Source organism: Ursus maritimus, unplaced genomic scaffold (assembly GCF_017311325.1).
Source record: "Ursus maritimus isolate PB19 unplaced genomic scaffold, ASM1731132v1 scaffold_5, whole genome shotgun sequence".
Classification (NCBI taxonomy): Eukaryota; Metazoa; Chordata; class Mammalia; order Carnivora; family Ursidae; genus Ursus; species Ursus maritimus.
The window spans coordinates 46,128,989-46,142,332 of record NW_024426663.1 but is presented as its reverse complement, the minus strand read 5'-3'; the positions used below and the strand labels follow the sequence as shown (position 1 = coordinate 46,142,332).

At 43.6% G+C, this 13,344-nt stretch overlaps 1 protein-coding gene across 1 annotated transcript in view; it reads left to right on the top strand.

Moving 5' to 3' along the window:
* The window catches only part of IL31RA (interleukin 31 receptor A), a 35,479-nt gene extending 22,534 nt beyond the window's left edge, over nt 1–12,945 (top strand). The window contains exons 7-13 of the mRNA XM_008691408.2: nt 3,406–3,588; nt 4,495–4,596; nt 5,376–5,522; nt 7,337–7,477; nt 9,561–9,654; nt 10,774–10,855; nt 12,505–12,945. Of these exons, the coding sequence (XP_008689630.1) occupies nt 3,406–3,588; nt 4,495–4,596; nt 5,376–5,522; nt 7,337–7,477; nt 9,561–9,654; nt 10,774–10,855; nt 12,505–12,933 (1,178 nt within the window). The 3' untranslated portion in view covers nt 12,934–12,945. The remainder of the gene's footprint in view (nt 1–3,405; nt 3,589–4,494; nt 4,597–5,375; nt 5,523–7,336; nt 7,478–9,560; nt 9,655–10,773; nt 10,856–12,504) is intronic.
* The last annotated feature ends 399 nt before the right edge of the window (nt 12,946–13,344 follow it).

Genomic DNA, 13,344 nt, shown 5'->3' with positions numbered 1-13,344 from the left:
ACCAGATGCAGGCAGGCTACAGCCGTGGACCAAACCTGGCTGATACCTGTTTTTGTGACTGAAGTTTTCTTGAAACACAGCCACACCTATTTGTTCACATTCGCTGTGTCTCCTTTTGTGCAACAGCGGCAGAGTTGAATCGTTGTGACGAAGACCATGTGTCTGAGAAAACCTAAAATATTTACTACTTGGCTTCTTACAGAGACAGTGTAAAGACTCCTGTTTTAGACATAGAAGAAAGTAATGCTTTACAGAATTTTGTTTAATGAGGTGGTCCATCATTTCATAGATGATGAAGCCGAGATTCAGGAAGGCTGGGGAATGTGCCCACGGCTGCTCAGGTGGGATTCAAACCCGGGTCTGCATGATCCAAGCTTGTACAGTATATCAGAATCTTGGGCTTGATGCTGTTTGACACTGAACCAGCTATTTACCTCTGTGGGCCTCCATTTTACCATCTTTAAAATAAGGGCTTGGAATAGATACACCTTCAGGCTCCTTCTGGCCCGAACATCTCTGAGTTTTAAAGGACCTTAGCCGGCAGGTGGCTCTGAAGTGATCTGAGGTGAGGCCTAGAAGAGCACAGCCACTGTGTGGTGCAGCATGAGGAGGTGGTCGGGACTCTTGGGGCAGCGCTGAGGGTAGCTAAGCTGAGGCACCACAGCGCCCGAGGCTGTATTTGATGGCCCGTGGTGACTGCCCTCATGCAAACCACAAGAACGTAAAGGTGTTAGCAGTCAAAGCCCCTTTCCCCCTCTCCCAGGGAGAATACGGATTTTCTACTGCATCTAGGGGTATGTTGTCTTTGGAGAAATTGTTCAAGTGTTCTTGTTGAATAATGGAAGGATTCAGGAGTTAGTTTATGTACAGCAGACTGATTTTTTGGAAAGTTCTCTTTCTGCACCCTTGACACTGCCCAGGTCCTTTCAAGTTTGACTTATGTCTTAATGGAACCTTTTCCACACCTCTCGTGGCCCCGAGCCTGGGCTGTTCCCTTCATGCCTGCAGCATGTTTGGCTCTTTCAGCCTGACTCCTGCTCCTCAGACAGCCAGCATTGATAAAGAAAAGGAGCATGGGCTTAGGAACCAACACTCACTCCTGTCTTCGGGTCAGGATTTGTGTGCAAGTAATTATTACGAAAGTGCTTCCAGGGAGACCAGAAAAGGATGTGAGGGAAACAAGGCCAGGGAAGGGGAGTTGGCCAAGCCAAAGGTGCTGTGTGTTTTTCCCAGGGCTGCTGTAACAATGCACCAGACTGAGTGGCTTCTAACAACAGAAAGGTACTGTCCCATTGTTCTGGAGGCTAGAAGTCTAACATGAAGGTGTCGGCAGGGCCGTGCTCTAGGGGAGGGAGCTTCCTGACTTCTTCCAGCTTTTGGAAGCCCCAGGCATTCCTTGGCTTGTCACAGCATAACTTCAGTCTCTGCCTGGGTCTTCACATGGCCAGCTTCCTGTGTCTCTTTGTTTCTGTGTCCAAATTCCACTCACGAGGACATCAGGCATATTGGGATAAGGACCCACTATCTTAACTACTAAAATCCACAACAATCTGATTTCCTGATAAGGTTACATTCTGCAGTACTGAGGATATCTTTTTTGGGGGGACACAGTTCAACCCATAATGGATACAATTTGTAATAAAAATCTTGGGGAGTGTGATTCCAGCATGACCTGCAAGGGGACTCCTGAGTGTGAGTTACATCACACAGTTCTTCCAACCAAGCAAAACACACACACACACGCACGCACGCACGCACGCACGGTAAGAAGGAATTGAGAAGATCAGAGAGCATGAACATTAGCTGTTACAAGAGCCCAGGGAGGGTTCCAAAACTCTCGAAATGCCCTTCAGCCTGACTGGAATGGTAACTGAGGGTGCTTAGAGGCTATGAGCAGGGGTGGGTGGTGGGTGGGGGGGGGGTGATAGGAGCTCTAGGGATCACATGGGGTTGATGTTCTGGCCCCCATCCCTACTCCAGCTTTACATTTCTTTCATGCCTCAGTTGCCCTTCCTGACCCTTGCAGGTTGACAAATTACCTGGCCTTCTGGGACTAGCAGCTGGAGTGTCTCATAAAGGCCCAGTTTGAGAAAAGGATTCATAAACTGTGGCCTCCAAGAACAGAGGCCCCTAAATACGCACACAGCTTGCTGGGGCTTGTTGCCTAGAAATAGTAGGATTCTGTACTCCTGGATCTCACACCAAATTCCCACACTTGGCCTGGGCTTCTAGCTTCAGAAGACTTTTTGATTTTTTTGGAGGACACTGTCTGCTGCCTTTATCCAGGACTGTCTTTGGTGTTCACTGAAGCATACCTTCTGTTAATTGCAATTTTGAAGCCTCAGGCATGTTGTGGGTGGTAAGGGGCGGAGGAGAGGGGCAAGCAGCACCCTGTGATCTTCTGGGCCCCACCCCTAGGAGCCCTCCTTCTGTGCCACACCGCCCTCCAGTAGTTCTCCTTTCTTCTTATTTAGAACATTTTTAACAAGATAGCTCTCTGATTCTACTTAAATCCTAGGTATTGTATTTGAACTCACATGTTCAACTTTCCTTTTTTTTAAAAGGTTTTATTTATTTATTTATTTGACACAGAGAGAGAGAGAGAGAGGGCATAAGCAGGCAGAGTGGCAGGCAGAGGGAGAAGCAGGCTCCCTGCTGAGCAGAGAGCCTGACATGGGGCTTGATCCCAGGACCCCAGGATCATGACCTGAGCCGAAGGTAGACACTTAACTGACTGAGCCACCTAGGTGCCCCCCCTTTAAGATTTTATTTATAATTTTTCTATTAAAGGAATCCTTGTTGCTTGTTTCCAGACATGAGTTTTTTTGTTAGGCCTGTAGAAAATGTTGTCATTTGCATATCAATCCATACCTAGGTGCTTTCAAGGGTGTGTCTGCATCTTTCTGGTACAGATACAATTCTTACTGCCTTACAGATAGGAATCCATAGCCAGGTTGTGTGGGACCAGCTTAGATCGTCAAAATTTGAAGCCACCTCCCAGGTATGACTGTAGGGGCACCATCTCCCAGCTCCCAGCTATAGAATTACTGGTACCTGAAATTCTGCTTTTAGAGATTCATTCTTCGTCTTAGACTTGCTTCCTTTTACTTGCACAGGCACATATGGAAGGTAAGTCTTGTGAGTCAGCAACTCTCTAGTGAGATTCTTTCTTGGAAACAAGTAAATTCTGGGGATATAAGGGAAGATTAAGGAGGTACTTAATCATCAAAGGTGGGAGGCAAGGAAAAGCGAGATGGTAAAAAGGATGGAAACAGCACCATAAGGGAAGGCTGCAGTAAAGATCCTGAATTTTGACCTTCTTTACGATTTGGGCAGTGAATGGGGGCCAGTGTGGTTGGTGCATTTGGAGCAGCTTTTTCTCTTCTTTTTTCCCCCTTCTCTTAGCATTTCAGTGCATTGAGGCCATGCAGGCCTGCCTCACTCAGGACCAGCTGGTGGTGGAGTGGCAGAGCTCTGTTCCAGAGGTGGACACATGGATGGTTGAATGGTTCCCAGATTTGGACTCAAAGCCCTCCACTTTTTCCTGGGAATCTGTGTCTCAGGCCAGGAACTGGACAATCCAGAAAGGTAGTCACTGTGGACCCCACAAGCTCCCTCTATATAGGATTCAGTTTCACTTCCATCAGTTTTAAAATCTTTAACTTTGACTTCAAAGCTGTAGAGGTGGTTACTAGCATTTGACAAGGCAAGCGCAAGCCTAGTGAAGTGCCATACTTCTTGGCATTTCCCACTTAGGCTGGGCCAGGAAGCCATGGATATCAGACCAGGTATGTGGTATGTGGTATGTGGTATGTGGTATGTGGTATGTGGAAAACACCATGTTGACATCACCATCAGAGAGCCCTTCCTGGATATCTTGATCATGTGGGTAACACTAGAGTTTGTCTCCCATCAGTCCGGCCCAGGCTACTTTTTAGTTCTGGTTCCCTGTTTAAGATCTAGATCCCTTTTCCAGGTGAACGATATAGAGGTTAGCCTTCTTTTTAAGAAAGTCCCTGCTCCTTGAATGACAGATGAGTGAGGCTTTACCCTCCCAATCCTGTCAGTCTAATCATTTATTAATACTTAATGGCACCCCCTATAAAGAATTATACTCATGCCTGGATTCATGGTAGAGGAGCTAGAATTCATGGTATCTGAGTTCTCAGGGTGTTACGCTATTGACAGAAGGATGAAGTTTTATTCTGTAGTGCTTCCAAATCATGTAACAAAATCCATGATGGAGGAGGGACCGGATCTCTTAGTTTTCCCTTCCTGGGTGGTTCTGTCATTTCATCAGAGTGGTGCAGACTTAGTTCTAAGAATTAATTTAACAAGTTTAGAACTGGAATAGACATTGGAGGCCATCCAATCTAACCTTATTTTCCAGATGTGGAAACTGTAGAGAAACAGAGTGCGTCCTTTAAGTCATAGACGTAACTCAGTCTAATGGTTCTTCTCCTTATTTTCTGTCTCTCTCTTTCTTTTTTACAGATGAATTAAAGCCTTTCTGGTGCTATAACATCTCTGTGTACCCAGTGTTGGGAGACCGAGTGGGCCAGCCGTATTCCATCCAGGCTTACATCCGAGAAGGCAGTATGTATGGAAAGGCCCCGTGGGGTGAGGGAACCCTGGGGCCTGTCCAACATCCAGACAAGGCTGTGAATGTCTGCAGCTCATTCGCAGTTGCCTTAGTGCTGAGCTGGGCTGCACCTTCACCTTGTAAGCTACACGCCTTGACACAACTGTGGTCAGGCTGTAGGTTCACTGGATTTCAAAGCTGGGGTAGAAGTTAGAGACCTTCAAGTCCAAGCCCCTCACTCTACAAATGGAAAATCAAGGCTCAGAGAGGTGAAATAGTTGGTCCAACCTCACAAAGGAACTTAGTGCCAATAGCCCTGTAAGCAGGAATAACATTTATTTAAGACCAAGTTAGGGACATAAATTATTTTTATGTAGCAGTAATCAAGGGTTGTACTGATGAGCTGCTCAGCCTTTATCTTTTGGAAGTTAACCTTTTCCAGATTCAATATTAGAAAATACATCCTGTCACTCAAAGGTAACCCATTAGGGCATGTCCTTCAGCTATATTTGATAACAGTTAGTACCTGTATGAATGAAAGCTTGAATGCCAAATAAGAGTGAGGGTTCTGTAAGAAAGCACATTTTGCAGACCTTTGACAGTGCTTTTCTTCTGTTCAAGTTGGATAATTTCCGAAAACTATGTTTCCAAACAAGGTGGTGCATTGTGTCCCAACTCTGCCCCAACATCCCCTCTCCAGCACCGACTTTGCTTTTAGTACTAGCCAGAACCTTTGTGGGGAAAGGGTCTACTCTGTTGTGATTCAGTGTTTATTGTTTAATGTGCTGTAAAGTTCCATCAGTGGGTCCTGTGACCGAGGCAGACAACATTGGTGTGAAGACAGTCACAATCACATGGAAAGAGATTCCCAAGAGTCAGAGAAATGGTTTCATCAGGAACTACACCATATTTTACCAAGCTGAAGATGGAAAGGAATTCTGTAAGTGTGCCTGTAGCCAAGTTGGAAAACCCCCAAGCCCCAAATAGATGCTACGGATACACCTGCCACAGGGGTTGGTGCCCTACAATCTTGCATGAGTCACTTAGCCTCTTTGACCCTCTCTGATAATGAGGCCAAGAGCACCTATCTCTTGAGTTTTTTGGAGTCATATGAGAGTGTAGTGACAGTACCTAAGAATCTTTTAGGAACCACAGGAGTTGATATAATTTGTCCTGGTCAGGCTGTGAACAAGTTGGCCTCCTGGAAGCTTCCCAATCATTAACGCAGAGTGGGGTGTGTCTGGATTAAAGAGTAGAGTGATGACACTTACCTCAGCGCAGGACCCTTTACTCTGACTCCTGCTGCACACTGCCAAGTCATACTTTTCTTGTCTTGAATCCATAGTATCTACAGACATCCTAAATTCTGGGTTAGGCTTGGGTTCGTATTTAGGCTAACTTTTTGTTGTTGTTGTTGTTATGGTAAAATACATAAAACATAAAATTTACCACTTAAAACATTTGAAAGTGTACAATTTGGTGGCATTGAATATACCAGTAATGTTGCGAGACCACCATTTCTACCTGTTCCCACCCCAAATAGAAACCCTGCACCCATTAATCAGTCGTTTCTCATTGTCTTCTTCCCACAGTCCCTGGAAACCACAAAATTGCTTTCTGTCTTTTGGATTTATGTATTCTGGCTGTCATATAAATGGAATCATACAATAGGAGGCTTTTTGTGTCTGGCTTCTTTTACTTAGCATTGTGTTTTCAGTTCATCCGTCTTGTAGATTGTTAATAGTATCTCATTCCTTTTTATAGCTGAAGAATATTCTATTTTATGGATATTCTGTTTTTGTTCTGCATTTTGTTTATCCATTCATCAGTTAATGGGCATTTGGGTCGTTTCCACTTTTTGGCTACTATAATTAATGCTGCTGTGAACATGGGTATGCCAATACTGTTTGAGTCTCTGCTTTTAATTCTTTGGGGCATATACCTAGGAGTGGAATTGCTGGCCCATATGGTAATTCTAGTTTAACTTTTTGAGAAACCACCCAACTATTTTCCATAGTGGCTGCCCCATGTTACATGCCCACCAGCAATGGATGAGAGTTACAATTTCTCCACATTCTTACCAATACTTACTTTCCATTGAAAAATTATTATAACTATAGTAGTGGGTGTGAAATGGTTTCTCAATGTGGTTTTGTTTCGCATTTCCTTAATAGCAAATGATGTTGAGCATCTTTGCATGTGCTTATTGGCCATTTGTATATCTTCTTTGAGAAAATCTGTTCAATTTCTTTGCCCACTTTTATATTGGGTTGTTTGTCTTTCAGTTATTGAGTCATAAGAGTTATATATATATATATATATATATATTCTGGATAGAAGTTCCTTATAAAATATATGATTTGCAAATATTTTTTCCCATTCTGTGGATTGTCTTTTTACTCTCTTGATAATGTCTTCTGATGTACACAAGCTTTTAATTTTGGTGAAGTCCAGATTAATCTATTTTCTTTTGTTGCTTATGTATTTGGTATCATATCTAAGAAACCACTGCCAAGTTCAAGGCTAACACTTACCCTATATTGTCGTCTAAGAGTTTTATAGTGTTAGCTCTTATGTTTAGGTCTTTGATATATCTTTATAGCCTAATTTTAAGCAGAACATGGGTAGAGGGATTGGGGTATTAGATTGGCTGACTTGGGGGTACAGGTCCCAGTGCTCTTATTTCACTCTTCCTAAAGCACAATTTTTACTTGGACTTGGCTATCGTGTTTGACTTCTATATTTTTCTGTTAGCCAGGACAGTCAACTCCAACATCCTGCAGTATGGCCTGGAGTCCCTGACACGAAAGACCTCTTATACTCTTCAAGTCATGGCCAGCACCAGTGCTGGGGGAAAAAACGGCACCAAGATAAACTTCAAGACATTATCAATTAGTGAGTATTTCCTTTATGCCTTGGATAAGTCTCCTTGGCATTTCCCTTAGGCCAGTTAGAGATGATGTTTGCCAAAGGCAGGGGGAAGACTACCTAATAAAAGGGAAGCACATAAGTAGAAAGAACCATCTGCCCTCTGGCTCACTGACCTTTCTGGAAAGCGTACGGGTGAGGAGAGAGTAGGGAGAGCAGACACATTGAGAACTGAGTTTGAAAAGACTAGTCATTTTGCTCCTTCATCATGGGTAGTCCCGTGTCATCTTGAGGAGAAGGGTTCAAGTTAATTCCAGCTTCACTCTCAGTACAAGCCAGCCCCTGCTTCAAAGCTGTCCCCAAGTTCATAGTCATCAGCTTCTGTGTTTCAGAGGTTACTGCAGAGTGGGACCTTGGAGGGAAAACCTTGGTTGAATAAGCACCATTGTCCACAGGAAGGAACTTAACTTCCATCATTTGTGGAGATTTTTCAGCAAAAGAGTACATAATATGTTCTACGTATCAGTTTTTACATTAAAAAATAGAGAGCAAGAAAAATGTAATAACAAAATATAAAATACAATATAGTGTTGTATGATGCTTATTGGAAATATTCAAGAGGAAAAGAAGATAGAATGGGAAGAGAGATGAAGAAGAAAGAAAGAAGGGGAATAGGAGAAACAAATATGTTAATTTTCTCAAGTCCTTGAGGGTCAGAGATTTGATTTTAAGGGTATACTAGAACTGTTTTAGGAATTATTTATATTAAAAGTGAAGAGACATTGCCAATTTTTGCAGTAAATCTAAAAATAGTCTGGTTTAAGTACTATCTCTCTCTCTCTCTCTTTTTAGAGAGTGAGAGAACATGTGGGCAAAGGGAGAGGGAGAGAGATAATCTTAAGCAGGCTCCACACTCAGTGTGGAGGCCTCAACCTCATGACTCCAAGACCTGAGCCAAAATCAAGACGCCCAACCCACTGAGCCACCCAGACACCCCTGGTTTAAGTACTCTTGAAAGCCTCTTGTTCATGACATTTTCAAAAGATTTATAAAAGTATCTTTCAGGCTCTGGAAAATATGCATATAGCATGTGTTTCCACATAGAAAACACACTCTGTTTTTATGGACTAATACTGCCCTTTTGGAGTTCTTTTTGATATTGTTCTGTAGAATTTTTAAAAATCATACTGTATTTTCACGGCACCAGGCACAGATTGCATCACCTGCTAGAATTTTCTCCATGGGTCAAATTTAAGGCAAGAGCCTGCCTTGGAGCCTCGATGTTTCTTAAACCTGTCTGCAGATTACAGACCTCGCTGCTTCTGTCTTCGTTCCTCCGCAGTCTATTCTGCACACCGCAGTCAGAGTTTAAAACCCTAGACCCCTGCTTGGAATCCACCGTGGCTTCTATTGTGTGTTAAATAAAATGCAAATTCCTACCCATAGCTTTCAGGATCCTTCCTGAGCTGGGGTTTACTGACCTCATCTCCTACCACGTTCTGCTTCTATCTTTGCTGACTTCCTGCTTCAAGGCGTTTGCATCTGCTGTTCCTTCTGCCAGGAATGTTTGCTCCATATTTTTGCATGAGTGATTTCTTCTCTTTATTAACATTAGCTGAGATCTCACCTCTCAGAGAAGTCTTCCTTTGCCAATATGTAAAGTTACTAACTCTCCTCCCATCTTACCTAAATACACGCTATCATCCCCTTATATCTGAAATGATCTTCTTTGTTTATTGTCTGAATCCTTCTGCCAGGACGTAGGTGGCATGCGAGTAGGGATCTTGTGTTTCTTCCTTATTGCTGTTTGTTTTATTACCCAGTATAGTGTTTGGTAAACGGTAAGTGCTCAATAAATATGTACTAAGGGAACTAAGGGAAGTTGGAGAACCTGGTAAACATATCTGTCACTATTATTCAGGCAGAAGAAAACTGGATGAGGAGCCACAAATACCAAGTTTCTTTTTATGAATAAATTTTAATTGAATTGAAAGAAAACTCATAAAGAACATGTTGCTGAAACTACTGGAAGAAAAAATTAATCTTTAATTTTTGTCAAGAAAGTGAGGAGCTCATCCTTTTACTGACTTTTGTTCTCCTATTCCCAAAGGTATCCTTGAGATTTTCTTTATAACTTCTTTGGTTGGAGGTGGTCTTCTCATTCTCATCATGTTGACAGTGGTATATGGTCTCAAAAAACCCAAGTGAGTTTATAGGCAACAACAAGTAGCCTCAAAATCAGGGGTCAAAGGGAGTGGAAGGCATCATGGGTGGAGAGGGCACTCTATTATTAAGGGGGTGTTGATTCACTTATTAATTTGGTACATACTTATTGAATTTATTATATGCCATCCTGTACTCCAATTCTGACCAAACGAGAGGATTTTCATTTCCCATAGCCCCATGCACCAGGCTTATGCCAGGGGATTGCCAGCTGCCCCACAGGTTTTATCTTCTATATTTGGCATCTGACTCTAAAGTTTGGGAGAAGGTCCTTTCTCTTAGTGTCTAGCAGCAGCAAGAGGCCTCAGGCCACTTACTTCTCTCCCAGGTAGAGAAGGAATGTACTCATGGAATTAGAGCACTGGCTAGTAGTATGCCCAGAACAGACTTGTTCCTTGCCCGTGGTGCAGTGTTGGAGGGCTGGCCTCAAGGACATTTGTCCTGCATGCCCTGGCCGCTGTGGGAAAGGAAGCTTGTCTTCAGGGTCTTGTGCTTTCTCTCCCCAGAGAGCCTCATGCTACCCTGCTGGTCAAGGGCTCCCTCCCCAGTAGACCTCTCTCTCCAGAACCGCACCGTTGAGGGCCTTCTCTGCCAAGCAGATATGCTTGGTTATAGTTAAGTGAATGTCACCCTCATTTCCCAATCATAGGTAGAAACCAAGTCACCAGCCAAACTCTTGTACATTTTGCATGTCGAACAGGCTCCCAGGTGATACAGCTGCTACTGGTTGGGACCACACTTTGAGAATCACTGCACTAAAGTGTGGGTATCATATCAGGCTTAGAGCATTACCCTTCCTAGAGAATACTCAAAGGCAAGGTTCTGTGATGGTGTGATTTCCAGCATCAGGACCAGCGGTGGAGATGCAGGGGCAGGAGAGGGTAAGAAAGGTGTCTTTCCATCACATCCCATCAATGACTTGTAATTTCACTCCCCAGACTATGTGTTCCCAGTTTCGGTCAGGAGGTCAGAAGCTTGCCCTTATTTATCAGGGAACCATACAATTTCCCTGTAGCAGAGCTCCACTCTCTGGCGTAGCCATGCAGTGTAAGTAACATACTTCTTGACCTCACTCCCTGCCTTATCTTATCTCTTATTAGCAAATTGAAGCACTTATGTTGGCCGGATGTCCCCAACCCTGCTGAAAGCAGCATAGCCACATGGCATGGAGATGATTTCAAGGTAAATACTTCTGCTTTTGTTAAGGAAATCATTGAGCAGGTTGGCTGCAGAAGACAAGGAAGGGCGATGGAGGCGGGGAGGAGTCCTGGGCTGAGATCTGTACAGGCTTCACATCAATAGAACTTGAGGTTAAAAAGTCCCAGGGTATGGCTGGCAGGACAGGTGGAATGAGCCTTCCTGGAACGACTTTGGCTTTCATCCTCCTGGACCAGCTGAAAGGACTTCACTAGGCTCAGAGGACCCAGTGTGTGCTGGACATGGAATTGTTCCTACAAGGGATGCCACTGAAAGATACTGGCCCAACCCTCAAGGACCTGACTGTCTAATTACGGAGCAAGAGAGAGGCTGGCTATAAGATTCAAGGCCATTTAAAAAGCAGTCAAGAACTTTTTTTTTTTTTTAAAGATTTTATTTATTTATTCGACAGAGATAGAGACAGCCAGCGAGAGAGGGAACACAAGCAGGGGGAGTGGGAGAGGAAGAAGCAGGCTCATAGCGGAGAAGCCTGATGTGGGGCTCGATCCCAGAATGCCACGGTCACGCCCTGAGCCGAAGGCAGACGCTTAACCGCTGTGCCACCCAAGCGCCCTGCAGTCAAGAACTTTTTAAATGTCTAGAGCCTCCCGGAGACCATGAGGGGACATTGACGTACATAGCTGTCCACAGGCTGACAGAGCTGCCCTCCAGTTGTTCTTCTCAGACTGGGGAAGCTACAGTCAGACTTTAACTGGTAACAGAGTTTTTTAGTGAGTTATCCATAAGCAGAAAACTTCCTTTTTCATAAGTTTAAATTGAAAACTGTTTTGCAAATTTTGAGGTATAATTTCTTAGTTAAGTGAAAATAAGCCCTATCAAATATAACCTTTAAATTTTTATTATTGAAAGACTATTTCTAGTATTTCTTGATGCAGGAATTTTTAGTACTAGCTCTGGCTTGTTTCAACTCAGAAGTCTTTTTTAAACGTGGACATTTTTATTTATTTATTTTAATTTTTGTGTTATTTTAATATTTGCATTATTTATGTTTTCTTCTCTCCTTTATCAGCTGTGTGTTACTCTATTTACTTTGCTACTTACTAAAAGTTGTTAAGAGAGTAAATGAATTTGTAGGCAGTATTGTCTGATGTCTCAAATGCTTTTTGAATAATAGAGGGCTGGCCTCCACAGCAAGCACAGATCATCTGTCAGTGAATGCCAAGCACTGAGCCTGGCCCTGGGGACACAAAAATGGCAAAGACACTGCCTCTGCCCAGGTGGCCACCTTTGATTTTCTGGTGATGTTGGGCAAGTCATTTGTCTTCATGATTGTGGTTTTTCATCTTATGTAAGAGTTCTAATTTTGATGTTCCCATCTCAACTGGGGTTTTTGTGAGCTTATGATTGTGTGGAAAATAGCCTTGAGCTCTCTAGGGAAAAAAAAAAAAAGTTGTTTGAATACCATGTGCCATTTCTCAGGAAATGGGCCAGACTTGCCAGGCTCCTATGGGAGGACACGTGGAGGTGACTGGCTATCACTTCCAGTCTCTGGAAGGAATGTGGGGGGGCTGGTCGAGAGGTGAGACATTGGTTATCCCAAGCCTAATGAGCTTTTGACTACCTCCTGTGTAGCTCCCAAATGATCATTGGAGGTGTCTCTTTCTCTTTTTCAGGATAAGCTAAATCTGAAGGAGTTTGATGACCCTATGAACATGGAAGGAGACGGGGCTCTAAAACCGTACTCGGCCCCCAGTGACTTTATTGACAAGTTGGTGGTGAACTTCGAGAATTTTTTGGAAGAGGTTTCCACAGAGGAACTTGGAAAGGGTCAGGAAAACATTTTGAAAGACGAAAAGAATGAGTATGTGACTTCTCCATATTGGCCTTATCGTCCTCCCATTTCAACCGAGATTCCACAGAGAAAACCCCAACATTCTGGAATACCAGAGGGGACCAGCTCGGAAACCAAAGAGCAGCTCTCTTCTGTTCAGAGTTTACGGCCAGAGCATCTCTGTGAGGAAGGAGAACCAAATCCATACTTGAAAAATTCAGTGATGACCAGAGAATTTGTCACATCTGAAAAACCTCAAGACGAAGCCTAAAGAGAAGTTTAATTGTTGCTGTGGCTTGAATCCCCCTGGGTCTCAGCATGGGTGACTCTCCAGATAGCATATATCATGGCTTGACTAGAAGAGCTTCCTTGGCTGTCTCCCCACCCTTGCTTGTGTTAGAGAGACTCTCACATACCCTTGAGTGGCTTGTTGAGCTTGGTTGGTGCAGACATGTAACTTGCCTGAGAAGAAGTGATGGTCACATGTCTGAGCGTGTTGCCCAGGAAAAGCAGTTTACATATTTCTTTTTTTTCAATTTCACACTGAGGCCTCTGACATTGACTTTAAGGGACAGTGGGGCCCCTAGAGTGGCTATATCTGGCCTTCCCTAGGAATTAGCTTATTGTCACAGCTTTTGCCAGAGCTACTCCTAGAGTTCCAGCAAATGTTCCCCACTGCCAG